The sequence below is a fragment of the Sphaeramia orbicularis genome, chromosome 18 (assembly GCF_902148855.1).
Source record: "Sphaeramia orbicularis chromosome 18, fSphaOr1.1, whole genome shotgun sequence".
NCBI classification, from domain to species: domain Eukaryota; kingdom Metazoa; phylum Chordata; class Actinopteri; order Kurtiformes; family Apogonidae; genus Sphaeramia; species Sphaeramia orbicularis.
In genome coordinates this window covers 36,152,065-36,180,040 of record NC_043974.1, presented here as the reverse complement: position 1 = coordinate 36,180,040, position 27,976 = coordinate 36,152,065, and the positions used below count along the sequence as shown (strand labels likewise).

At 36.4% G+C, this 27,976-nt stretch overlaps 2 protein-coding genes across 5 annotated transcripts; one reads left to right on the top strand and one right to left on the bottom strand.

Moving 5' to 3' along the window:
- The first annotated feature begins 447 nt into the window (after positions 1 to 447).
- Positions 448 to 18,754, top strand: LOC115438807 (polyubiquitin-like). Of its 3 annotated transcripts, XM_030162650.1 has the most exons (6): positions 6,246 to 6,278; positions 6,405 to 6,509; positions 10,860 to 10,989; positions 14,627 to 14,851; positions 18,020 to 18,250; positions 18,377 to 18,754. In XM_030162650.1, exons 4-6 carry the CDS (start codon positions 14,632 to 14,634, stop codon positions 18,466 to 18,468), a joined length of 543 nt encoding a protein of 180 aa, XP_030018510.1. In that variant the 5' UTR covers positions 6,246 to 6,278; positions 6,405 to 6,509; positions 10,860 to 10,989; positions 14,627 to 14,631; the 3' UTR covers positions 18,469 to 18,754. The 3 variants fall into 3 exon arrangements, with proteins under 3 accessions (XP_030018509.1, XP_030018510.1, XP_030018513.1); XM_030162653.1 differs by lacking the exon at positions 6,246 to 6,278 and having other exon boundaries at positions 6,485 to 6,529; XM_030162649.1 differs by lacking the exons at positions 6,246 to 6,278; positions 6,405 to 6,509; positions 10,860 to 10,989 and adding an exon at positions 448 to 582.
- LOC115438800 (tigger transposable element-derived protein 1-like) lies at positions 14,587 to 27,976 on the bottom strand. 2 transcript variants are annotated; one of them, XM_030162637.1, is made up of 2 exons: positions 26,418 to 27,976; positions 14,587 to 14,823 (listed from the first exon to the last, which is right to left on the bottom strand). In XM_030162637.1, the coding sequence occupies exon 1, from the start codon at positions 27,938 to 27,940 to the stop codon at positions 26,420 to 26,422; it is 1,521 nt and encodes a 506-aa protein (XP_030018497.1). In that variant the 5' UTR covers positions 27,941 to 27,976; the 3' UTR covers positions 14,587 to 14,823; positions 26,418 to 26,419. The 2 variants fall into 2 exon arrangements, with proteins under 2 accessions (XP_030018497.1, XP_030018498.1); XM_030162638.1 differs by lacking the exon at positions 14,587 to 14,823 and adding an exon at positions 26,219 to 26,352 and having other exon boundaries at positions 26,517 to 27,976.

The following is a 27,976-nucleotide window of genomic DNA, read 5'->3' as shown; positions in this document are numbered from 1 at the left end:
TTATGTAGTTTTTTAGTATGTGTTTATAAAACTTTTTTTTTTTCAACTTTATTAAAAATATATAGGTATACAAGATATAAATTTTGAGCAAACATCAAGATGTCAAAAGGAAAAAGCATTTGAACAAATAAAATATTGCAAAGATTTAGAGACACAAAGCAGAATAAACAAATAATTATGTATATATATATATATATATATATATATATATATATATTATATATATATATATATATATATATATACACATACATACATACATACATGAACACAGATGTAACAAAAATAAATAAATACATCAGAAAGTTCAGTGTATTTTAAAGAATTCTTTATAAACTGCCATGGGTGCTGTGTGTTTATGAAACAGGAGACGTGGAAAGGACAGGGAAGGTGGTTTTTCCAGTTTGAGACGAAAGTGAAAGAATTTTGTTTGTCTTCGTGTCGGGACAGAAACAGTCAAGATGGCCTTCACTGTGTCTGTAAAGACTTCGACAGGACAGAGACATGAGGTGAAAGTCGATTCATCTGACACGGTCCAGGACCTCAAGACCCAGCTCCGAGTCCAGACCGGGATCCCCATCGGTAGGTACGCTGTAAGCCTGGAGTCTTACTAAAATGCTTTAATTCTAATGTACTGAAATGATTTAAGTTTTATTCCATTACTATAAAATGTTAAGTATATTCTACTAATTTGCAGACATGGTCGAAAGTACGAAGAAGTTGAAGTTGAATGGATTTAAATCCCTCAGTTTTCATCATGACCACACCTTTTTATCTGTGCATTGTTGTGCTGAATTCTGCTCCCTGCCAAAAACTGCATCTCCAGCCGCAGGTGATGGAGTTTTCAGCAGTATCTGCTTTTATTACCTCCGCCAAGGAGGTTCTGTTTTTGCCAGCGTTGGTTTGTTTGTTTGCCTGTGTGGCCGTGTGCAAGATAACTCAAAAAGTTATGGACGGATTAGGATGAAAACTTCAGGAAATGTTGATACTGGCACAAGGAACACATGATTAGATTTTGGTGCTGATCGTGGGGGGCCCTGATCTGCCTTGGCGGAGGTCTGCGCTCTCCGAGTGCTTTTCTAGTTGTTATAGATTTTTGTGTGTTGTGTATGTAGGATTTAACTTTAGATAGTTTTATATACCTTACAGTTGGTACAGTCTTTAATATTAAACAGATAAAAAAATATATAATTGCCATATCTTACAATATTATTCATTACTTAATTGCTGCACAGGTATGATGGTGTTAAGAGGTTGAATAATTCAGTTAATTTCGTACCCTACAGTCAGAAAGGAGAAGAAGTTGTAACAGGATGAATGCGGTGCACATTGTCCTCTTCACGGCAGACTTAGGAAGGGGGAGTAGTTTTCAGCAGCGAGTAGAATTCAGCACAACACGTATTACATTGTGGGTATTGGGCATGTTGTTAAAATGTGTTCTTTTTATGGGGTTGTGGTGTTAGTGTTAATTGGACTTAATGTGTGTATGGCAATGTTTATTGGCCTTTTTGTGTTTGTATTTTTGTATTTTTGTAGAGCTGCACCATGAGTCAGAGCCATAAGCCCAACAATGGCTTTACTGTCCAGCTATGACTTCATTTTTCATGGAAACCTTAATGCTTTGCTAAGTTTAAAGCACTTACTGTTCTGGCAAATTACATAGAACTAACATCCTGTTTAACTTCCAACCATGCTACATTATATAAACTTGAATAATTATGCAAAGCAATTTATTTTGTGAAAGATGTCAATTTAAATCAACTTGGAATTGAATACAATGAGCTGATGATTAGTGATGGGACTGTTGGGTCTTTGAAGGGAGCCGTTCAAACAGGAGCTGTTCACTGAAAAGAGTCGTTCAACAGACTGGCTCTTTATGTTTTTTGCATTGTTTCGACACACCAATGTTTTAATGACTAAATAGGCTACATGTGATGATTGACATTGCATTTTAAAGGTGTTTAATTGGCGCGACAGTAAATATTATCTTACCGTAAAAAAGAATAGTTCAAATGTGTGGGCTAAATACATGACATGAGAGGTGACATTAGGCAAATGCTGGAATTTGACCAAAAACATCACGGTACATTATGTGGACTAGTCTGTAGCCTAAAAATGAAGAAGAAAATAAAACATTTTTTTAACAAATAACATTTTATTCTCCTCAAAACAAGAACAATAAATGTGTGTAAACATACGGAAAAAATTGCACAAAACACAACAGTGATTAATCACTGCAGTTACTTAAATACCTGAACTATAGTGCAATTCTCAGAACAAGAACAGTATGTTGGTAAACTGACAGGCAATCAGACACTCCCTCCTTAAAAAAAAAATTTAAAAAAAGTGAATGGCCCTTTACAAAGACTTGGTTCCCATCGTTCATTTCAAAGAGCCGTTCAAAAGATTCGATTCGTTCATGAACGTCACATCACTAATAATTACACAAAGCGATTTATTTTGCTAAAGATGTCAATTTAAATCAACTTGGAATTGAGTACAATGAACTGATGATTCAGTAAATGATTATACAAAGCAATTGACATTGCAACAAATTTTAAGTTAAATTAACTTAGCGTTTAGTGTGTTGTACTTAAAATAGCAATTCCATTCAAATCAAGCATTTAAGTTTAATACACTCAAGTTTTCATTACTCATTAACTGAATTTTTTTGGGCAACCGGTTTACTCACATTTTTTAAGTAAACTCAACTTATCCAGTCTTACAGTGTAAAACCACTGAGATCCCAGACCAGGACCAGGCCCAGGTCTTGACCCTTCATGTAAATTGAACTTTCGACATGTTTTATTCAGCCTTTCACAAACTGATACAATAAATCCAGTTGAAAAGATATATTATCAGCCTTTTAGTAATTTTTGCCAAATTTCACATTCATTGTACTAAATTTGCACACCAGTGTCCAAACATTATTGTTTTAAAGCCCTTTTTTTCCCCAAATATTTAGACAATTTAAAGAACATTATAAACGCTAAAGCAAATAAAATCAAAAAACTATGACAAGTATACAGGGTGGGGAAGCAAAATTTACACTGAACATTTAGTTGTTTTTTCTCAGCAGGCACTACGTCAATTGTTTTGAAACCAAACATATATTGATGTCATAATCATACCTAACACTATTATCCATACCTTTTCAGAAACTTTTGCCCATATGAGTAATCAGGAAAGCAAACGTCAAAGAGTGTGTGATTTGCTGAATGCACTCGTCACACCAAAGGAGATTTCAAAAATAGTTGGAGTGTCCATAAAGACTGTTTATAATGGAAAGAAGAGAATGACTATGAGCAAAACTATTACGAGAAAGTCTGGAAGATACTATTAAAGAAGAATGGGAGAAGTTGTCACCCGAATATTTGAGGAACAGTTGCGCAAGTTTCAGGAAGCGTGTGAAGGCAGTTATTGAGAAAGAAGGAGGACACATAGAATAAAAACATTTTCTATTATGTCAATTTTCTTGTGGCAAATAAATTCTCATGACTTTCAATAAACTAATTGGTCATACGCTGTCTTTCAATCCCTGCCTCAAAATATTGTAAATTTTGCTTCCCCACCCTGTATAATCTTACTTAATTTGTATCATTTCTATTTTATACCTCGAGCTTTTCTATTTTTGAAATTTATTTTTATTTTGTTTTATTTATTGTTACTTACATTGGTTTCTACATATTTGAAATGTAAAATATATTGTGAAATGTGAATATATTTTATCCTACTTTGATGCATACAATTATTTATATATACTGTTCAATTGTTCATTGTTCATTTAAAAAAAGAAAAAAAACAGGCCCAGGTCCTGCAGAAAAAAACACACATTACTCCTGGTTCCATTTGTTGTTTTGTTGTGGTTCTTATCACGTGGTGTGTGTCCTGTGTTCTTTGTCCACATCCAGAACACATGTGCATCACCTTTAAGGACAAGATACTGGAAGATGAATGCATTCCTTCTGAGTGCACATTCTACCCTTTCTCCATCCTATGCCTCTGGATCCGGCCCCAGGAAACTGGTCTGACCGTCACGTGAAGACAGAGATGGAAACCGAACATGAGGTCCACATGGACTCCCTGGATCTGGTCAAGACATTGAAATTAATTCTGCAGGAAATAACACAATGTCCAATCGGTCAGTATGAAAAGTCCAGGTCCTGGACTGAGCTGGTTTTTACAAACATCTGACTTTTATTTATGATTTTACATTCTATTAATATATTTTATAATAAAACTCCAACTAGGTTTCATGTTTGTTTATTCATTTATCATCCATAATACAGAAAATACAAACAATGAGACTAATTTTAAATCAACACCTGTGAATTATGTTGAGACTGAATAGGTTTAGGCAGGAGTTGAATACTTTTTTTATTTAATATCTTTTATTAACAATTGTTAACACACAGTCTGACCACAAACAGTAAAAAATACTCATTGCATTTTTAGGTCAGAGCTACGGAAGAGGATTGGGGCCACTGGTAAGAAAAAAAAAGGTCCAATATTTTTTTTATTATTAGTCTGAGAAAAAAGTCTGACTTTAATCTCAGAATTATGACTTTTTTTCTCAGAATAATAACAATAAAAAATATTGGACCTTTTTTTTCCCAGAGGCCCTAATCCTCTTCTGTAGAGAAAAGAACAAAAGACAAACAAACAAACAAAATAAATAACAAATCAACACTCACTCAGGGATGTGTTACACATTACATTTAAAGTCATGGTATATTAGTTGTTTTGATAAATTTGTTTTTCTTTTTCAAATTTTCAATGTTGTTCCAGTAAGTTTTGAGATCTGTTATTCTAAATTTATAGAAGGAGGGTCTATTTTTTGCCAAATCATTTTGTGTAAGTAGGAGTTAAATACTTATACACACTCAGAAAATGAATAATGGCATACTTTATTTTTAAGTATTTGCATCTATTTGATTTCATTTAAATGATTACATTTTTAGAATTTATGTATTGAAATTCCTTAAAATCAGCATAAATTTAATTGTGAAAGCATTTAAATTTAATCAGTTAAAACGTATGATGTTGTTTAAATATGATGAGCTGTCAATCAACCAGATTCATTAGTTAAAATTTATGGCGTTGGTTTACATCTAGATTTCAGTACCCCATACTCTACACTCCCACTGCATTGTGGGTACTTGACATTTTGCTATTGTGTTCTGTTGTATGTGCAGGGGTTCAAGGGGAGTTTGTTATTGTCTATTTAGGTCATGTGTCTGTTTTACAATGTCTATTGGCCTTTTATGTTTAGTTTTCTTTTTATTAATATGACCACCATTAGTCAGACCTGTAAGCCCAACAGTGCCTTACCTGTTTGTTAATGTTTAGCTGTTGTTTATGTGTTGTAAAAGGGAAGCTTTATTCTTATTAAGTAAATGTTTTCCTTTAGACTTCTAGTCTGTCATTCTCTATTCCTTCAAAGTCCAAGTGCAACAACACTGCTTCTAATCAAATATGTAGGAACTATTTGTCAGTTTAGTTTTTGCTTACTTAGTATTTTTTTATGCTAATGGTTATTTGATTTATTTTTTGTTTATTTAATATTTAGAATATATTTTTTTACTTTATGGTTATTGTTTTCATTCTTTGGTATTTAGCACCTTTTTGTTTTGTGTTTTCTTATTGGTTTAGACCGTGGGCACCTGGGTTAAATAGGGAGCACAAAGATAGACCAGCATGCACCTGGGTGGGCCTATGGTTTTTTACCAGTCAGACACACGGACTATCAGACAGGATGAGCAGGAGAGACAGCACAAAAGGCCTTAGTTGTTGTTTACCCTGCGACGTTTGAAAATAAACCATTTGAACTCCATCTATGATATGGACATTGTGTTCTGACTGCGTAAACCACAAACCCATGGTGCATCTAGTGGTTGTTTGAGTTATGTTAAAGTCTTAAGTTCAGTCACCTTTAAGTTGAGTTAATTTTGAAGACAAATAGTCGCTACAAAATGTAAAGAACTCAGGGGTGTCTAGAGAATCTAACCAGGTATTTTACCTTCTGTGTCTTGTTTCGTCCACTCACAGATCGGCAGAAACTCATGTTTAATGGCAGGCAACTGGAAGACGACCACCCACTGTTTGTATATGAGATCCAACAGGCGTCTGTCGTCCACATGATGATTCACAAAAACAACGATGTTGTTGTCATTGTGGAAACAATGGGAGGGTATAAAAGATGGTTTATCGACCTCACCTTTGTGACACTGTGAAGAATCTGAAGGCGAAGATACAGGACCATGACGGCATCCCTATTGGTGGGTAGAAACACCTGAACACATGACACAGTTAAATGAATTATTAATATGTGATATTACAGGAAGTTTGTGGTGAAAATTCGAAATCATTAATTTTCAGGTTTTTGTTTTAATCTATAAATCCAGATGAGATGCAGATCAAATTTGGATTGAGACAACTGGAAGATGAAAGGACAGTATCTGACTGTGGAATTAAACATCTGTCCCTCGTCGAAGTAATTTGGTTTCGTGGTGAGTGGGAAATCATTCAGGTTGGTTGTGTTGTTTAAAGGTCCCGTATTATGCAAATCTGACTTTGTGACAGTTTTCTTATAGTAGTGTGTGTTGCAGTAGCCTCATTATGAGGTTCGAATTTGAAAACTGTCTGTTTCCTCCCTGCCTTGCTACACCACAGTTTGTGAAAATGCCTGCTCAAACGGCCGAATTTGAGTTGGCTCCGTTTATGACGACATAAGCGGATTTAACTCCTCCCCCTGACTGTGGCCCCCACCCTGGCAAAGCGAGCCCCGCCCTGGCAAAGTACCCTCTTGGACAATAAACATGGTGAAGGCGAGACACGCAAGTTGTGGTGTTGTTGGCTGCACACACCAACACCATAGTTTATTTTTGCTCCCCACTTCCGAGCCTCTCCATAAAAAGTGGCTGGATTCTATCTGTGATGGTCATGGACCAAACTACATTCCCAAACGCTTGTATGTGTGTGCCCGGCATTTCATGGACGAGTGTTTTTCGAACATGGGCCCATACAGCTCCGGCTTAGCACAAAGACTCCGAATCAAGAAGGACATAGTACCAACGCTTCGTGACCTAAGTAAAAGTGTGGGAGATGTAAGTTCTTATCATTTTTTGTATCTTTACTGCATAACCCTACATTACGGATAAGCGGGTGGTTGTTAATGTGTACGTCTGACGTTAGCATGGCAGCTAACATAGCTCGGTTACTGCTGCTAACGTTTGCGTCCCCGTTAACATGCAAGAGCTGATAATATCAAGAGACATTCAACAGAACTACTTTGAACACGGGCCTTTTGTGGTTGGCATCAGTATAGTTAGCATCAAGCGTGTTAGTAGCTGCCTGCATTAGTGGCGGCAGGCGTCTTCCGTGTCAGGTCCACGAACCCGACACAACACCGCCGTTTTCCGTCGGGGCTCAATCACGCCTCAAGGCAAAGAAAGCCAGTGTTTGGAAAGACGTTCTGTCTGAGACATGTGTATTGTAGACGAGAGAGCCATGGCTTCAGTCAACATTAGCGCGTAGTACCGCTAGCGGAAGCCGCGTCCTCTCCCAGAGAGGGGAGGGGGAGTGGGCGTGGACAGATGCGTTCATTTGCATACCTGGAAGCAGGCCCATAAACAGCCTGTTCTGAGGAGGGCTGGTGAGAGAGACTTTTTCGACCGCTGAAACTCCGAAAAAAGGATGATTTTGGGGCGAACAAACTAAAATACTATGTTTTTGGGCTTCTGAGACCTATATAACGTGACTGAAAAATAGCATAATACGGGACCTTTAAGTCATAGTAGTACTGAAGGATAGGAGAGGAAGACAAGGATGCAGGTGAGAAGAGAGGCAGAAGCTTAAGTATGGACAACTTGGCTGACTTTAACCACTAAACACCTCGGTGGTGTTAGATTTCTTGATGCTCTGCGCAGATTTATACAGAAACAGTGTCTTAATTCTCTGTATGTTCTGTGCATCTAGTGAATTAAAATGAAATCATAAAATTTTTGAATGTGGTCCTGAACAGGTTAGAAAAAACTGACAAATGAAACAGGAAACATGAAGTCCTACATCATAGTTCTGTATCATGGGAATCCATAAACATCTATTTTTTTTTTCCTATTTAAAGGTTAAAGGTTACGTTACTTTATTATCCCTGTGGGAGAAATTCCGCCTCTGCCATTTTACCCATAATGCACAGACAGTTACTTGCATTAGCACCCGTTAGGAGCAATGAGCTGCCATTGAAGGTGTCAGCGACCAGCTCTAGATCTACATCAGCACGTTTTATTGTAACCTATATGTTTATTATATTTGATTTGTTGTGAACTTCATCCACTTCCTTGCTCTTTATATCTTTAGATGTAACTGTGGTGTAATGATCATTGTCTGGGCTTTGTCTATTTCCCAGTTGGTGGCTTTAACCATCCTCTACAGCTTCACGGTTCCTGTTAATGATACATGTTTTATTTTGTCAGATGTAAAAGAACTAAATGCCTGAGCTTACATGAAAACATCAGAGTATTACAGAGAAATCCAGGTGTGTTAATCTGATTTCTCATATTTGACATTTTTCATACAGTCAGTAAAAGAAAAAAGGAAGAGCTGAAGCCAAAGCTTTTTGTGCTTATCCTTACGTTACCAGAATACCAACAATATAAAGGAAATAACTATACATAAATAATCAAAATGAAATGACACCAATCAGCCGTGACATTGTGTCCACAGACAATATTGATTATTTTAACTGGGTTGGATATAAGAATCAGACCCTGAGGGAAACATTAGGTTGGCAGAGCTGATTTGTTGGAAGCAGCAACTGTGATGATGATCATGGGCTGTTTTTTTTTTTTTTCTCCCCCTCTTTTTTTTTTTTTTTTAATTTTGTTGGTTAGTTGGTCAGTGTTTCTTTTTTTGCTCATTTTGTACATTTGATCATCTGTGGGAGGTGTTGGACAAAATAAATCCAACCCATTGACACAGATTTTTTGGTTTTTTGGTTGTTTTTTTTTTTTTTTTTTTTTTTTCTAAATTTGTTCATTTTATTACCCCGCCCCCGAAGGGGAGGTAAGGCGGTATTGTGTTCTGGTTCGGTTTTTGTGTTGTTTGTTTCATTGTTAGCACTCTAGCAGCAAACTCTTGGTTGAATTCACACCAAATTGGGTTTACAGATTGCTTGTGACCCAGAAAAGATCTCATTACATTTTTGGGAAAATAGATCAAGTTAGTTTTTTCATTCATTTTTAAAAATCTTTTGTTCTCCATTTACTATAATGGGTGAAATTTCACATCTGTAGCAGCAAACTATTGGTTGAATTCTTACCACCTTTGGTTTATAGACCACCAGTGACCCACAACAGATCTCATTACATTTAAGAACAGTAGGTCAAAGTAATTTTTTTTTTAAATTCATTTTAAATATTTTTTCCCCATTTACTTTGTATTTGCGTTTATTAGGGATAAAGGATTAAAATATATTTTGGGGTCACACATGAAAATTTAAAACTGAGGAACTTTTTTTTTATTATTATTTAATATATCAACATGAAATGTTCCAAATAAAATTAAAAAAAAAAGACTATAGATTACATTTTTAACTGTGTGGTCACAATATGTAATTAGGTTATTTATTATGTCAGGTCTTGGTTAAATTGGAAGAAATATGTGTAAATAAGAGAATAAGGGCAGTAATAGAATAGATGAAGTCATTCTGATTCTTTATGAGAAAATGTACAAATATTTTCAATACTAAAGTATTCAGAACAGCATAGGTTGGTGGGATCTATGTTACGTTTTTTTTTTTTTTTTACATATTTATTTTTGGTTGTACAGAATACAATGGAAATATAAAAATTACAATACAATATTAATATAACAGCATGAACAGAACAGAACATAGGCAGAAATAATACATCAGTTTATGCAAATATCATAAGTGTTACATTAAACAGTGGTTTTCATAGCTTTTTTTATTTTCAGAATATTGAATACTTGAAATATATTGAGTAAGCTCAATTTTAAAGATTAAAAAGGAGGGTTTGTGATTGGTGAATGTGGATTTGTTAGCAGGATATGAGAAAATACCAATGTTTTTTTTAAGTAAACGAAAAATCAGAATCAATATTTTGACAAATAAAAAAAAAAACCCAGACATCTTGCCAGAAAAAGCTTGTGAAGGGAACAGGACCAAAAACAGATGATATAAGTTTTCTTCTGCTTGATTCCAAAAGGAGGCCAATCCACACTGATGTCCTTTTAGATCTTTGTAGGAACAGTTTGCACGGATAGGAACGATGAATTAATTTGAGAGAAACATCTTTTATCTTGTTTATAATGACATATTAGAGGGTAGACACCAGATTTTCTTCAGTTTCAGGTTTTGGAATGAGATTATTCTAATAAGATACCAATTGGAACAAAAGACCACATTCTTGGAATAAACCACATACATTGTGGTTGTTTACTCTGTTTTTTGGCCAGAAAGTGTCTGTAGTTTATTAGTATGTGTTTAGGAAACTTTTCTTTTTTCAACTTTATTGAAAATATATAGTCTACAGACATACATTTTGAGCAAACATCAAAATGTCCAAAAGGAAAAGCTGAACAAATAAATAAAATAATGCAAAGATTTAGAAACGCAAAGCAATTAAACACGTAACACTATAAATAAATAAATAAATAAATAGAACACAGATCTAACAAAAATAAATAAATACATCAGCAAGTTCAGTCTATTTTAAAGAATTCTTTATAAACTTCCATGGGTGCGTGTGTTTATGAAACAGGAGAAGTGGAAAGGACAGGGATGACGTTTTTTCCAGTTTGCGACGAAGTGAAAGGATTTTTCTTTGTCCTTTGAATAGGGACGGAAACAGTCAAGATGAACACCATGTGGTAAAACTCGAAGGACAGAGACATCGGGTGGAAGTCCGTTCATCTGACACGGTCCAGGCCCTCAAGACCCAGCTCCGAGTCCAGACCGGGATCCCATCGGTAGGTACACTGTAAGCCTGGAGTTTTACTAAAATGCTTTAATTCTAATGTACTGAAATGATTTAAGTTTTATTCCATTACTATAAAATGTTAAGTATATTCTACTAATTTGCAGACATGGTCGAAAGTACGAAGAAGTTGAAGTTGAATGGATTTAAATCCTCGTTTTCGTCATGACCACACCTTTTTATCTGTGCATTGTTGTGCTGAATTCTGCTCCCTGCCGAAAACTGTGTAACGTGAGGGTTCGTTGGTGGTTAATAGCTCATTACCTCCGCCAAGGAGGTTATGTTTTTGCCAGGGTTTGTTTGTTTGTCTGTCTGTTTGTTTGTCTGTCGTTAGTGTGCAACATAACTTAAAAAGTTATGGCAGATTTGGATGAAATTTTCAGGGTTTGTTGGAAATGGGATAAGGAGAAATGATTAAATTTTGGTGGTGATCGGGGGTGGGGGGGCCCACGGGGGGGGGGGGGCACTGATCAGCCTTGGCGGAGGTCTGCGCTCTCGAGTGCTTCTAGTTCTTGATAAAATCAGACTGCAGGATGGAGACGGATTTCTTCATAACACAGTGCTTTACTTTTCATGTGCCGTGACAGCCTACCACAACACTTCCGGAAAACAACAGCTCACATGACCGAACCAGCCAATCAGGAACTAACAGTGTCCAGCTCGGTAAATGTGATTTAGAAAAGGCACATTCAACACGTTATTTTAGCTGCCTATATACAACAAATGAAAATAATTAAATGTGTATATGTATAAATACTAATTCTGCAACATAAATGTAAGGAGTTATTTGTGTAAACTGTCAATATATTTTTTTTTAAACAATACCTGAATGAACTTATTCCCTGTAATTTACTCCATCGCTAAACCTTACATTCTTCATTATAAATTATTTTAACTTCTGAGCCTTACAACTGCATCGCCAGCAGCTGCCGAAAACTGCTCCTCTTCCAAAGTCAGCCATGAAGAGGACAAAGGTGCACCAAATTCAGCCTGTCACACCAGAAGAGCTCCAAATGTGAGCCTGTGAGTCATTTCACTCCTTAGCTTCACAAGCTAACTCTGATGGGGGATGGGGTTTTCGGCAATATGTGATGCCGAATTCTGCTCCCTGCCGAAAACTGCATCTCCAGCCGCAGGTGATGGAGTTTGCAGCAGTATCTGCTTTTATTACCTCGCCAAGGAGGTTCTGTTTTTGCGAGGGTTTGGTTTGTTTGTTTGCCTGTCTGGCCGTGTGAAAGATAACTCAAAAAGTTATGGACGGATTAGGATGAAAACTTCAGGAAATGTTGATACTGGCATAAGGAACCAATGATTAGATTTTGGTGCTGATCGTGAGGGGGGGCACTGATCTGCCTTGGTGGAGGTCCTGCGCTCTCTGGAGTGCTTTTCTAGTTGTTATATATATTTGTGTGTTGTGTATCTAGAATTAACTTTAGAAAGTTTTATATACCCTTACAATTGGTACATTCTTTAATATTAAACAGATTAAAAAAATACCTAACTGCCATATCTACAATATATTCATTACTTAATTGCTACACAGTATGATGGTGTTAAGAGGTGAATAATTCACAGTTAATTTCATACCCTACAGTCAGAAAGGAGAAGAAGTGTAACAGGATGAATGCGGTGCACATTGTCCTCTTCATGCAGGACTAGGAAGGGGAGTAGTTTTCAGCAGGGAGTAGAATTTCAGCACAACACGTATTACATTGTGGGTATTGGGCATGTGTGAAATGTGTTCTTTTTATGGGGTTGTGGTGTTAGTGTTAATTTGGACTTAATGTGTGTATGGCAATGTTTATTGGCCTTTTTGTGTTTGTTTTTGTATTTTTGTAGAGCTGCACCATGAGTCAGAGCCATAAGCCCAACAATGGCTTTACTGTCCAGCTGTGACTTCATTGAATTTTATTGAAACCTTAATGCTTTGCTAAGTTTATAGCACTTCCTGTTCTGGCAAATTGCATTTAATTAACATCGTGTTTAACTTCCAACCATGCTACATTATATAAACTTGAATAATTATGCAAAGCAATTTATTTTGTGAAAGATGTCAATTTAAATCAACTTGAAATTGAGTACAATGAACTGATGATTAGTGATGGGACTCTGGCTCTTTGAAGGGAGCCGTTCAACCAGGAGCCGTTCACTGAAAACAGCTGTTCAACCGACTGGCTCTTTTATGTTTTTTGCATTATTTTGAAACACCAATGTTTAATGAGTAAATAGGCTACATGTGATGATTGACATTACATTTTAAAGGTGTTTAATTGGGGCGGACAGTTAATATTATCTTACCATAAAAAAGAATAGTTAGTTCAAATGTGTGGGCTAAATACATGACATGAGAGGTGACATTAGGCAAATGCTGGAATTGGACCAAAACATCACGGTACATTATGTGGACTAGTCTGTAGCCTAAAATGAAGAGAAACTAAAACATTTTTTTAAGAAATAACATTTATTCTCCTCAACACAAGAACAATAAATGTGTGTAAGCATACAGAAAAAAATGCACAAAACACAACAGTGATTAATCACTGCAGTTACTTAAATACCTGAACTATAGTGCAATTCTAAGAACAAGAACAGTATGTTGCTAAACTAACGGGCAATCGGACACTCCCTCCTTTAAAAAAAAAAGAACGGCTCTTTACAAAGACTCGGTTCCCACGTTCATTTCAAAGAGCCGTTCAAAAGATTCGATTTGTTCATGAACGTCACATCACTAATAATTATACAAAGCAATTTTATTTTGCTAAAGATGTCAATTTAAATCAACTTGGAATTGAGTACAATGAACTGATGATTCAGTAAATGATTATACAAAGCAATTGACATTGCAACAAATTTTAAGTTAAATTAACTTGGCGTTTAGTGTGTTGTACATTCAAATCAAGCATTTAGTTTAATACACTCAAGTTTTCATTACTCATTAATTAAATTTTGTAGGCAACCGGTTTACTCACATTTTTAAGTGAACTCACTTATCAGTCTTAACAGTGTAAAACCACGAGATCCCAGACCAGGACCAGGCCCAGGTCTTGACCCTTCATGTAAACTGAACTTTCAACATGTTTTATTCAGCCTTTCACAAACTGATGAAATAATCCAGTTGAAAAGATATATTATCAGCCTTTTAGTAATTTTTTTCCAAATTTCACATTCATTGTACTAAATTTGCACACCAGCGTCCCAAACATTATTGTTTTAAAGCCCTTCTTTTCCCCAATTATTTAGACAATTTAAAGAACATTATAACTCTAAAGCAAATAAAATAAAAAAAACTATTGACAAGTATATAATTTACTTAATTTGTATCATTTCTATTTCTATACCTCGAGCTTTTCTATTTTTGCAATTTATTTTATTTTATTTATGTACTTCATTGGTTTCTATATTTTGAAATGTAAATATTTTGTTAAACTGTGAATATTTTTTTTATCCTACTTTGATGCATACAATTATTTATATATACTGTTCAATTGTTCATTGTTCAATTAAAAAAGAAAAAAAAAACAGGCCCAGGTCCTGCAGAAAAAAAACACGCATTACTCCTGGTTCCATTTGTTGTTTTGTTGTGGTTCTCATCATGTGGTGTGTGTCCTGTGTTCTTTGTCCACATCCAGAACACATGATGTGCACCACCCCTGTGGGACAGATACTGGAAGACGAATGCATTCCGTCTAAGTGCGGATTCTCCCTCCTATGCCTCTGGATCCGGCCCCAGGAAACTGGTCTGACCTTCACCGTGAAGACAGAGAAGGAAATTGAACATGAGGTCCACATGGACTCCCTGGATCTGGTCAAGACGTTGAAATTAATTCTGCAGGAAAAAACACAATGTCCAATCGGTCAGTATGAAAAGTCCAGGTCCTGGACTGAGCTGGTTTTTACATCAGGACTCAGGAACCTTCACCACCAGAGGACGAAACATCTGACATTTATTTATGATTTTACATTCTATTAAAATATTTTATAATAAAACTCCAACTAGGTTTCATGTTTATTCAGTTGTCATCCATAATACAGAAAATACAAACAATGAGGCTAATTTTAAATCAACACCTGTGAATTATGTTGAGACTGAATAGGTTTAGACAGGAGTTGAATACTTTTTTTTTTTTTTTTTAATAACTTTTATTAACAATTCTTAACACGCAGTCTGAACACAAACAGTAAAAATACACTCATTGCATTTTTAGGTCAGAGCTACGGAAGAGGATTGGGGCCACTGGTAAGAAAAAAAAAAGGTCCAATATTTTTTTTCATTATTAGTGTAAATGGCCTTGCTAGTCGCTGAACTAGCTTTCCAAACAGTTAAACATGAGAACACTCAGAAACGTCACAGACTCCGGAGGATGATCAGTGTAGTTTACTGAGAAATTCTTATTTCATTGTGAAACTGTAATACAGAAAAAACAGGAATATCTATATCAGTAATCGTGTCCAATAATAATCACAGAACACAACATCCACACATGCATAACAATGAACTGAGACCGCTAGCATTACTGTTAGCAACACGGTTAGCACGACGATCAGCGCAACAATTCCACACATAGATTAAGAACACTCTAACACACAAATGCACAACCAAACAGCAATGTACAAAGTATAGAATCACCTCTAACACGTAATACTTACGGACGATGCGTGAACAAACATCAAAATAAAAGAAACCAAGGTCAGTAGCACTGTCATGTACTAGTGAAAACTTTTTTAACCACTTCCTGTTTAATTCTTCTTCTACTATTTTTAATAACATAAACTAACAATGGCCACTAGATGGCGTATTTTGACAAGCTATCAAGAGCATCATCTACAGTGAACATAACAATTAGTCTGAGAAAAAAGTCTGACTTCAGTCTCAGAATTATGACTTTTTTCTCAGAATAATAACAATAAAATAATATTGCACTTTTTTTTTCCCAGAGGCCCTAATCCTTTTCTGTAGAGAAAAGAACAAAAGACAAACAGAAAAAATAAATACAGTCTACTCTCGTTAAACCGCCCGCCGTTATACCGCCATTTTCGCTCACTGCCGACCAAAACCATTGCACAAAAATCCCCAATGCATTATTCCATTAGCTACCGCCATTTCCGCCTATCGCCATCCGCCAGCCCAGTTCCATGCACAAACAACACTTATACCATTGATTTCCCGACCGTTATACCGCCAGCGTGATTGACATCGAGTACACATAAATTTTAGCAATGCACTGAAACAAACGCGCCAGACGCTGATCGCGACAAGCTACGAGTAGGTCTACGGAACGGCCACCGTTCATTTATCGCAGAACACTCAGTAGGTCAGGATGTCGGGAAGAGGACGTGGGATTAAGCCAAAGCCTCAAGATGATGGGGTGTCATTCCCGACACGGTATAATAATGTTTAAAATGTTTCCCCACTTTAAATGATCCCTTACAACATAACAGAATCAAGATTTATTTAGAAACGCAATTAGAACGGGTTAACGGAGGCAGCATAGACATCATATAGTAAAGACATGCACATTATGGACGTAACCCGTTGTAACGCCATTTTCGCTATACCGCCAATTTGGCCGTGAACGGAAGTTGGCGGTATAACGAGAGTAGACTGTAACAAATCAACACTCAGTCAGGGGTCTGCTACACATTACATTTAAAGTCATGGCATAATTTAGTTGCTTCGATAAATTTATTGTTTTTCTTTTTCAGATTTTCAATGTTGTTCCAGTAAGTTTTGAGATCTGTTATTCTAAATTTATAGAAGGAGGGTCTATTTTTTGCCAAATCATTTTGTGTAAGTAGGAGTTAAATACTTATATACACTCAGAAAAATGAGTAATGGCATAGTTTATTTTTAAGTATTTGCATCTATTTGATTTCATTTAAATGATTACATTTTTAGAATTTATGTATTAAAAATTCCTTAAAATCAGCATAAATTTAATTGCGAAAGCATTTAAATTTAATCAGTTAAAACGTATGAATGTTGTTTAAATATGATGAGCTGTCAATCAACCAAGATTCATTAGTTAAAATTTATGGCGTTGGTTTACATCTAGATTTCAGTACACCCATGCTCCACACTCCCACTGCATTGTGGGTACTTGACGTTTTACTCATTGTGTTCTGTTGTATGTGCAGGGGTTCAAGGGGGGTTTATGTTATTGTCTATTTAGGTTAATGTGTCTGTTTTATAATATCTATTGGCCTTTTATGTTTAGTTTTTCTTTTTATTAATATGACACCATTAGTCAAACCTGTAAGCCCAACAGTGTTTGTTAATGTTTGTTGTTGTTTATGTTGTTTTAAAGAAACCTTTATTCTTATGAAGTAAATGGTTTTCCTTTACACTTTCAATCTGTCATTATCATTCCATCAAAGTACAAGTGCAATGATACTGCTTCTAATCAAATGTGTAGGAGCTATTTGTCGGTTTAGTTTTTTGGTAAAAGTTAATTTACCTTTTTTGTTCAGTTAGTATTTTTTTTTTTTATTTGCTAACTGTTTATTTTGATTTGGTTTTTTTTGTTTGTTTAATATTTAGAATATATTTTTTGACTTTTATGGTTATTGTTTTCATTCTTTGGTATTTAGCACCTTTTTGTTTTGTGTTTTCTTATTGGTTTAGACCGTGGGCACCTGGGTATAAATAGGGAGCACAAAGATAGACCAGCATGCACCTGGGTGGGCCTATGGTTTTTTACCAGTCACAGACACACAGACTATCAGACAGGAGGAGCAGGAGAGACAGCACAAAAGGCCTTAGTTGTTGTTTACCTGCGAAGTTTTGAAAATAAACCATTTGAACTCCATCTATGATATGGACATTGTGTTTTGACTGCGTAAACCACAAACCCATGGTGCATCTAGTGGTTATTTGAGTTATGTTACGGTCTTAAATTCAGTCACCTTTAAGTTGAGTTAATTTTGAAGACAAATAGCCGCTACAAAATGTAAAGAACTCAGGGGTGTCTAGAGAATCTAACCAGGTATTTTAACCTTCTGTGTTTTGTTTCATCCACTCACAGATCGGCAGAAACTCATGTTTAATGGCAGGCAACTGGAAGACGACCACCCACTGTCTGTATATGAGATCCAACAGGCGTCTGTCGTCCACATGATGGTTCACAAAAACAACGATGTCGTTGTCAAAGTGAAACAAATGATAGGGTATAAATCATGGCTTATCGACCTCAACCTTTGTGACACTGTGAAGAATCTGAAGGCGAAGATACAGGACCATGACCGCGGCCCTATTGGTGGGTAGAAACACCTGAACACATGACACAGTTACATGAATTATTAATATGTGATATTACAGGAAGTTTGTGGTGAAAATTCGAAATCATTAATTTTCTGTTTTTTGTTTTAATCTTTAAATCCAGATGAGATACACATCTTTTTTGAAGGAGAGGAACTGAAAGATGAAAGGACAGTATCTGACTGTGGAATTAACATCTGTCCAACGTCGACGTAATTAGGTTTAGTGGTGAGTGGGAAAACCATCCAGTTACGATGTGTTCTGTAAGTCATAGTAGTACTGAAGGAGAGGAAGAGGAAGACAAGGATGCAGGTGAGAAGAGAGGCAGAAGCATAAGTATGGACAACTTGGCCAACTTTAACCACTAAACACCTCGGTGGTGTTAGATTTCTTGATGCTCTGCGCAGATTCATACAGAAACGGTGTCTTAATTCTCTGTATGTTCTGTGCATCTAGTGAATTAAAATGAAATCAGAAAATTTTTGAATGTGGTCCTGAACAGGTTAGAAAAAACTGACAAATGAAACAGGAAACATGAAGTCCTACATCATAGTTCTGTATCATGGGAATCCATAAACATCTATTTTTTTTTCCTTATTTAAAGGTTAAAGGTTAAGTTACTTTATTATCCCTGTGGGGAAATTCAGCCTCTGCATTTTACCCATAATGCACAGACAGTTACTTGCATTAGCATTAGCATTAGCACCCGTTAGGCGTAATGAGCTGCCATTGGAGGTGTTCAGGGACCAGCTCTAGATCAACATCAGCACGTTTTTATAGTAACATATATGTTCATATGTTTATTATATTTGATTTGTTGTGAACTTCATCCACTTCCTCTGTTCTTTATATATTTACTGATGTAACTGTGGTGTAATGTTCATTGTCTTGGGTTTTGTCTATTTCCAGTGTGTTGCTTTAACCATCCTCTACAGCTTCCACTGTTTCCTATTAATGATACATGTTTTATTTTGTACAGATGTCAAAGAATGAAGTAAATCAGATTAACAGGTATACATGCATGAAGACATGGGAATACTGGGGACAAATCTGGGTGTGTTAATCTGATTTCTCATAATCAGATTACTGCTGTTATCATATTATACTGTTTACATCAAACACCAAAAATCAGATACCAGTCAGTTTGGATTATTATTTGATTTCTGTGAATGTAAACTTTGTGTACATATTCTGAAAGAAATCCAATAATAGACTGAAACGTCTAAACATCTGATTATGGTATTTCTGAAGTGCATGTAAACGCATCAGATCTGATTATTACAGTTATCTGATTATTAACAGTTTTTGGATTTTTATGGTTGTGTAAAAAGACTCAGTCTCTATCAAGTGAAATCTTGGTGCCAAATCTGCTGGTGTTGGTTTGATAAGTGTTTGAATTTTGTATAATGTTATTAAAATATCTATTCACATGCTCTATTGCTGTTAAAATGACCCACTGTGGTACCTCCATTAATCAAAATGTTAAATGTTAAATATTCCTTCAGTTCCGTTTTATTCATGTTTTAGAGTCGCAAAGTTTTATCAGTATGTGCAGAGGATGATGGGAGATTAAAGAAGAGAAATGTTAAATCTATATTTTTTTGTGCATTGTAAAAAAAAAAAAAAAAAAATCCTGCTCATCTGTTAGTGGTTAAATAAACAGTTTGTATCAGATCCATCGATTTCATTTCACAGAATGAAACAAAAAAAAAAATTAGAATCACACTTTGCTCTAAACAGGAAATATCAGCTTCCACCAACTCCTCTGAAGGTGAGTGAATCCTGTTATTTAAATTGTCACATAGTGGATATTATTTTCTGTTAATCTAACGGTGTGTTTGTGAATTCCATAGATTTCAAGTCTGTGTTTTTAGATTCTTTCAGCTCATGTTCATCCTTGTGCTGCTGATGAAGAAGACGCTGCTGTGATTCCTTCTCTTCTCCAGGATTGGACTCGTCATGAACTGATGCTGGTTTGTTGTAAATAGAACATTGTGAGTTTATCTGCAGACTGGTGTGTAGGTGCATCTGTACATCAGACTGATCCTGCTGTGGGTTCTTTTCTAATGTTTCAGATGGTGGTGGTGGTTACACATGGTTTAACTACGTCTGTGTTTGGTTTGACGCGTTCACATCATATCGTTGATAACAGACCTTCATCGTATCTAATTATCGTATAAATCCCAGACCACATTAGTGATGCAAATGTAGTTTTCACAACCTCTGATGTGCTTTGACTTGAATGACGCAAAATGACCCAAATATACAGACCTGATCAAAATCTTAAGACCAGTTGAAAAATAGCTAGAATTTACCTTTTGCACATTTGGATGTTAATGAGGTTTTAAGTAGAGCTACAATATACAAAAGCAAGAAGGGGGAGTGAGACAAAAAGCACTTTGAAAAAGTAATTTATTGAAAACAAGTAAATTGAAATAGGCTGTTTATCAGCTGATCAAAAGTTTAAGACCATCGCTCAAAAAATTACAAAAAACTCTCCAAACCAGACCAAAAAATGTTCTCAGTAGGACTCAGTAATGAGTAGCTCCACCGTTCTTGTTAATCACTTCAAAAATTCGTTAGGACATGCTTGATGCGAGTGTTTCCAGGAGGCTGGTGGGAACATTGCTCCAAGTGGTGAAGATGGCTTCACGAAGGGCATCAACTGTCTGGAACTGATGGCCATTTTTATAAACTTCCCTTGCCATCCATCCCCAAATGTTCTCTATGGGATTTGAATCAGGGGAACATGCGGGATGGTCCAAAAGAGTGATGTTATTCTCCCTGAAGAAGTCCTTCATCAAGCGAGCATTGTGAACTGCAGTGTTGTCCTGTTTTTAAACCCAGCTGTTACCACACAGACGAGGGCCCTCAGTCATGAGGGATGCCCGCTGCAACATCTGCACGTAACCAGCCGCCGTTTGACGACCCTGCACCACCTGAAGCTCCAGTGTTCCACTGAATGAAAAAGCACCCCAGATCATGATGGACCCCCCTCCACTGTGCCGGGTAGAAAACATCTCAGGTGGGATCTCCTTGTCATGCCAGTAACGTTGGAAGCCATCTGGACCGTCAAGGTTAAATTTTTTTCTCATCAGAGAATAAAACTTTTTTCCACCTTTCAATGTCCCATGTTTGATGCTCCCTGGCAAAGTCTAAACGGGCAGTTTTGTGGCGTTGTAGGAGACGAGGTCTTTGAATTCGTTTTTTGTTTTTGAAACCCTTTTCCCGCAGATGCCGTCTGATGGTTATTGCGCTGCAGTCGGCACCAGTAAGGGCCTTAATTTGGGTCGAGGACCGCCCTGTGTCTTGACGGACAGTCGATCGGATCCTCCGGCTCAGCGCAGGTGTAATTTTTTTGGGTCTACCACTTGACTTTTTTGTTCCATAATGCTCAGGATCTGTCAGAAAATTTAGAATGACTGTCTTACTGCGTCCAACCTCAGCAGCAATGGCACGCTGCCAGAGGCCTCGCTTATGCAGCTCGATGATCCGACCATGTTCAAGAAGAGAAAGCTTCTTAGCTTTAGCCATCAGGAGGGCATGACCGTGTGAATGCCCGACAGAAAATGAGAATTTTGAGCAGATTTGGCTTTATAGCCTGCGGTCTTAAACTTTTGATCAGCTGATAAACAGCCTATTTCAGTTTACTTGTTGTTTTCAATAAATTACTTTTTCAAAGTGCTTTTTGTCTCACTCCCCCTTCTTGCTTTTGTATATTGTAGCTCTACTTAAAACCTCATTAACATCCAAATGTGCAAAAGGTAAATTCTAGCTGTTTTTCAACTGGTCTTAAGATTTTGATCAGGTCTGTATTACATTATAATTCAATCGCTATAATATTAATCTATTCAACAGATTTGAGGAAAAGTTGGAACAATTTAGAACAAATAATGAAATGAAACTGTGATGTGAACAGGTGCTTTTAGTTCAGATTAGGAATTTATCCAGGTAAAAAATTTTTAAGGAATTTAAAAAAATTTTTTTTTCCCCATTTACTCATATTGGGTGAAAATTCAAATGTCTGTAGCAGCAAAACTGTTAATTGAATTCATGCCAAATTTGGTTTATAGATTGCCAGTGACCCAGAATAGATCTCATTACATTTTAAGAACAGTAGGTCAAAGTTAAAATTTTTTATGAATTTTTAAAATCTTCCTATTTACATGTAATGGGTGAAATATGTGTGAGGGGCGGGGTTTGTGCCTGGCACTACTCATTTATAATTGTATTATTATTTTTTTTTTTTTTCATTTTATTGACTATAATGTTCTTTTTAAACTCATTTTTGTAAATTTTGGTCAGTTTGTGTTAATTTTTGTCCATTTTGTTCATTATGTTGACTACTGAGTCCATTTTGTTGACTATTATATTTTGTATTCGCTTTTGGTTAGTTCGGTCAGAATTTTGTCTTTTTCTTTCTATCTTTTTAATGTTTAACTCCCATATTTGCTGGATGGGTACAGATACGGTTGTTCTTTAGATACTTTTAGCCGGTTTGAACCACTTTACATTGGGAATGAACTAGAATCTGGAGATGATCTGACCCAGTGAGTTGAACATCCCAGTTTATTTCTGGTCATAGTTGCTCTGATTCCTGCTCTAATCCATTTTTGCTGTTTCTAAAACATCACTTTTTGAGGTCTAAATGTTCACTTGGTGTTTAATATAACCACTCACTGACAGGTCCTATTGGAATTAGATAATCGACATTAATATCACTATAATATCAGTGGTCATTATATTATGGCTGATTATATTATATTCCTCAATTATTGCCCCGCCCCCCGAAGGGGAGGCAAGGGGTATTGTTTTTGGTTCCGTTTGTTTGTTTGTTAACACTATAGCAGCAAAACTATTGGTTGAATTCATACCAAATTGGGTTTATAGATTGCCAGTGACCCAGAATAGATCTGATTACATTTTGGGAAAAGTAGGTCAAAGTTCAAATGTTTTATGAATTTTTACAATCTTTTTTTTTCCCCATTCACTTATAATGGGCAGAATTTCAAATGTGTGTAGCAGCAAAACTCTTGGTTGAATTCATACCAAATTTGGCTTATAGATTGCCAGGGACTGAGAATAGATGTCATTACATTTTAGAAAAAGTAGGTCAAAGTTTAAATTTTTCATTTTTTTTTTTTAATCTTTTTTTTTTACCCATTTACTTTTAAATTTTTCATGATTTTTGTTTGGTTTTTTTTCTCCCCCCCCCCCATTTCCTTATAATGGGCAAAACTTCACGTCTGTAGCAGCAAAACTATGGGTTGAATTCATACCAAATTTGGTTTATAGATCACCAGTGACCCATAATAGATCTCATTACATTTTGAGAACAGTAGGTTAAAGTTACATTTTTTATGAATTTTTAAATATTTTTTCTCCATTTACTTATAATGGGTGAAATTTCATGTCTATAGCAGCAAAACTATAGGTTGAATTCATACCTAACTGGGTTTATCGATCACCAGTGACCCAGAATAGATCTCATTACATTTTAAGAACAGTAGGTCAAAGTTCAAATTTTTTTAGGAATTTTTAAAATCTTTTTTTCTTATTCCATTTACTGATAATGGGCGACCTTTCAAATGTCTATAAAAACATCCATTTTTGTTTCCGTTCATTTCACACTTGTCACATATATAGAGGCAATTGATATACTGACATCAGCACACGCATAGACATGATGACATCAGCTGGATCGATGTCAAAATAACCTACAATATGTGTGAGGGGCGGGGTTTGTTGTGTCTGGGACTTCTTGTATTACTCTTATATTACATTTTACAATATAATCCATAAGTATTTTACATTAATCATCTGCTGTATTATGTATTATTCACAATAGAATACAGAAAATAAATGAAATGTTCAATTAAGAAAATGTACAATTGAATTCTGTATTTATTTCCATTTTAAAAAGTTTTCCCAACTTTTCAGAGTTGAACTTGTATATACAGTAGCTAAAAAATATCATAACTGAAATTTTTCTTCTTGCTCATGCATATTCATGAGTATTGTGTCACTGTTTTAATCTGTCCACTTTGTTTTTTGTTCACTTCTGTAAAGGTTTTTCACAGATTAAAAAAAAATTGGCAAGTGTTTGTGTTGATTCAATAAGCAAAAGTGAGAATTGACCAGATGATGATGATGCATTTTACTGTTTATGTCCAACACCAATATACAAACAGACTTCAGATTTTGGATGCAATGACAGGTCAAAGGTTAGACACAAGATCTATTATATAAACACATGCAAACAGAAGCACAAGGCATCTTTGTGTTGAATATATAGTAGTGATGATTTACCTTTTTACTCTTTTCATCCATGGGTGGGTGGGGGTGCAGTCATGTGTTTTTACAGGACACTTTTGCTCATGTTTCATCGGGACTTTTCCAGCATTAATCGTCCTTTTCTGTCAGTTTCTGTGACAGGATTCAGAGCTAGTTGCTAATCGCTAACAGGCTAGTAGAGTGACTGTATTCCAGCATCCCTCTACTTACAGCCTTTCAGCGAATCAGTCGCTATTTCTCGTGTTTTATACAATGAACCATCGAATATTAGTGTAACCGTGGCTATCGGATATATTTAGTAAATTCTTATTCAGGCCCCATTTACATGACAACGGTTTTAGACTGAAACGAAAATGTTTGTTGCATTTTTGTCCCATTTACACAGAAACAACATTTTAGATTAATGTAGTACTTAGTGTTGTCAGATATGGTGATGCAACATTCTTCTTCTGTGGTTTTTGGTCCGATGGCCCAAAGGGTCTGATGGACTATTGGTATCAGTTGTCGTCAATCCATAAACAATTTTTCAAGAATCTTCTTCTCTGAAACCGTCAGTCAGAATAACTTGATATTTGTTGTGGAACATCTTTGGGGTAAGGTATAGCAAGTTTATTCAAAGAATTGGGAAATATTGATGTTTGAATTTTTTAATGAATTTTAAAAAGATTTTTAAATCCCTATTGGTTTCTAATAGGACACATTTTAAAGTGCTATAACTTGAAAACAGTTGAAGATCTTGATATAATTACTATTAGTAAAAGATAGGAAGTCACATATGGACTTTTATTCGGTGCCATGACCTTCGACCTGGAGTGACCTTGAAAGGTCAAACTCAAAGTCATCTATGTCCAGATTTCTAGAAACTTCTTCTCTAAAACCATCAGCTAGAATCAATTGAAATTCATAGCAGAGGTTCCTTGGGGTAAGGTCTACGAAAATTGATCAAAGAATTGAGAAGTATTGATTTTTTTATGAATTTTTTTTTTTTATGAATTTTTTATGAATTTTTAAAAATCCTTATTGGTCTATAATGGGAAAACTTTCAAAGTGCTATAACTTGAAAACAGTTGAAGATATTGGTATAATTACTATTGGCAATAGACAGGAAGTCACATATGGGCTTTCATTTGGTGCCATGACCTTTGACTAGGGATGTAACGATATGAAAATTTCATATCACGGTTATTGTGACCAAAATTATCACGGTTATCATTATTATCGTGATATTGTTGAAACTGTGCTCAAAATGTTCAAAAAGTACTGATACACACACTGAAATAATTTAACCAAGTTGTATTTTGAAAAAAAAAAAACAAAGAAAAACTAATAAAATAATTGGCACAATGTACCTTCTGTTGCAGAAACATTCAAATATTAACCCTTAGTGGTCTGAGCCTATTTTGGCTGTTTTTCAGTACTTTTCATTTTGCCTTTGTATACTATATAAACAAATGTTTACTATACCCATGTTTGGGATCTTTTTTTCAGCACAACTTCATCTACAGTATATTATCTGCCTATTATTTTTTTCACTTTAACCTACTTTAAAAACATAAAAGGCCAAAAAACGCACAAAAATATATAAAATCCAATTTTAAAAATGTATATAATTTTTTGCATAAATAACACAAAGATGCTTAATGAACCTTTTCAAAGACTTTGAAAGTGAATACAGGAGGTCCTTGGGTTATGAACGAGTTCCGTTCCTACGCTGGCGACATAACCCGAATTTCCGCATAAGTTCGGAATGAACCCTTTAATACTCCCTAAATACCCCCTAAATCTGTAAATAAATATCCAAATACACGTATTATACTTCATATTAATAAAATAAAATAAATTAAAATAAAAAAATAAGATACTGTTCTTACCATCACTGCTGAGAGGTGGCTGGAGAAGAAGGAGGGGAGGCTGTGAGAGCTGCTGCTGGGGAATCCGGATTATCTGGAGGGGTAGCAGGTGCAGGATATTCTGTAGATGTTGAAGGTACGGGTTCTACTGGCCTCTCCACCTTGGTGAAGTACTTGGAGATGTCCGTCTGGAAGGAAATCTTCCTCTTTTCCTCCCAGATCTCACGGTAGCACCGTACACTGTCCATCACTCCCCTTGAAGCTTTCAAAAATCGTTCCATATTGGGATCCTCTGCCTCGAATCGCGCCATAGCCTGTTCTAGAAGTGAAAAGGCCTCGGCTAAGCCCTTGGTTGTGAAATGCCTTGGTTCTGGGGTTTCTATGGATTCGTCCTCTTTGATCATCTGCTTCTCCAATTCAATCAGGTCCTCGGATGATAGCTCTTCTCCATGGGAATCCAGAAGTTCCGTGATGTCGTCCGTCTCCAACTCCAGATCCAACCGCCGACTGATTTGGACAATTGTTCTAATCACAGACTCACAAGTCTCCTCAAACCCATGGAAGTCATTCACAAATTGGGGACACAACTTCTTCCACACGCCGTTCATGTTGGTCTGCTTCACCTCATTCCACGCATTGGCAATGTTTTTAATGGCATCACGGATGTTATACCCCCTCCAGAAGTCCTTAAGATTGAAGTTCTCTTGATTCTCCGTCCTATCCAACGCCTGAGCCATAGTCCTTCTAAGGTAGTATGCCTTGAAGGACGCGATGACGCCTTGATCCATGGGCTGCAGCAGGGATGTCGTGTTGGGTGGGAGGTAAACCACCTTAACATTGGGGTGGAAATCACCCAAAGTAGGAGGATGGCCAGGAGCATTGTCAAGCAACAGTAAGACCTTGAAGGGGATGCCCTTGACTGCACAGTACCGCTCCACTGCGGGGACAAAATGGTAGGTGAACCAATCCTCAAAAATAGCAAGCGTCACCCATGCCTTCCTATTCGACTTCCAGATGACTGGTAGGATACTCTTCCAGATCCCCTTGAGTGCCCTGGGGTTTTCAGCAAGATAGACGAGCAAAGGTTTCAGCTTGAAGTCCCCAGCAGCGTTACCCCCAAGCAGCAAAGTAAGCCTCTCCTTCCCCACCTTATGGCCCAGGGCCGTCTTCTCCTCCTTAGAGATGTCGGTCCGACTAGGCAGCCGCTTCCAGAATAATCCGGTTTCATCCACGTTGAAAACTTGCTCCGCAAGATACCCGCCCTCCTGGATGATCTTGGCTAGATCACCCGGAAAAGCTTTTGCAGCCATTTCATCTGCGGATGCAGCCTCACCTTGGACCTTGAGATTATGAAGATTGGCACGGGCCTTGAATCTCATAAACCAGCCCTTGCTGGCGGTAAATTCCTCCTTCTCGGCATCCTTGCCTTTCTGCTCTTTCAAAGTTTGGAAAATACACCGTGCCTTTTCCTGAATGAGCATTAGGCTGATAGAAAGCCTACGTTGATTCTGATCCTCGATCCATAGCATAAGTAATTTTTCCATCTCAATTAGGATGGAAGAACGCTGCTTTGTGATTAC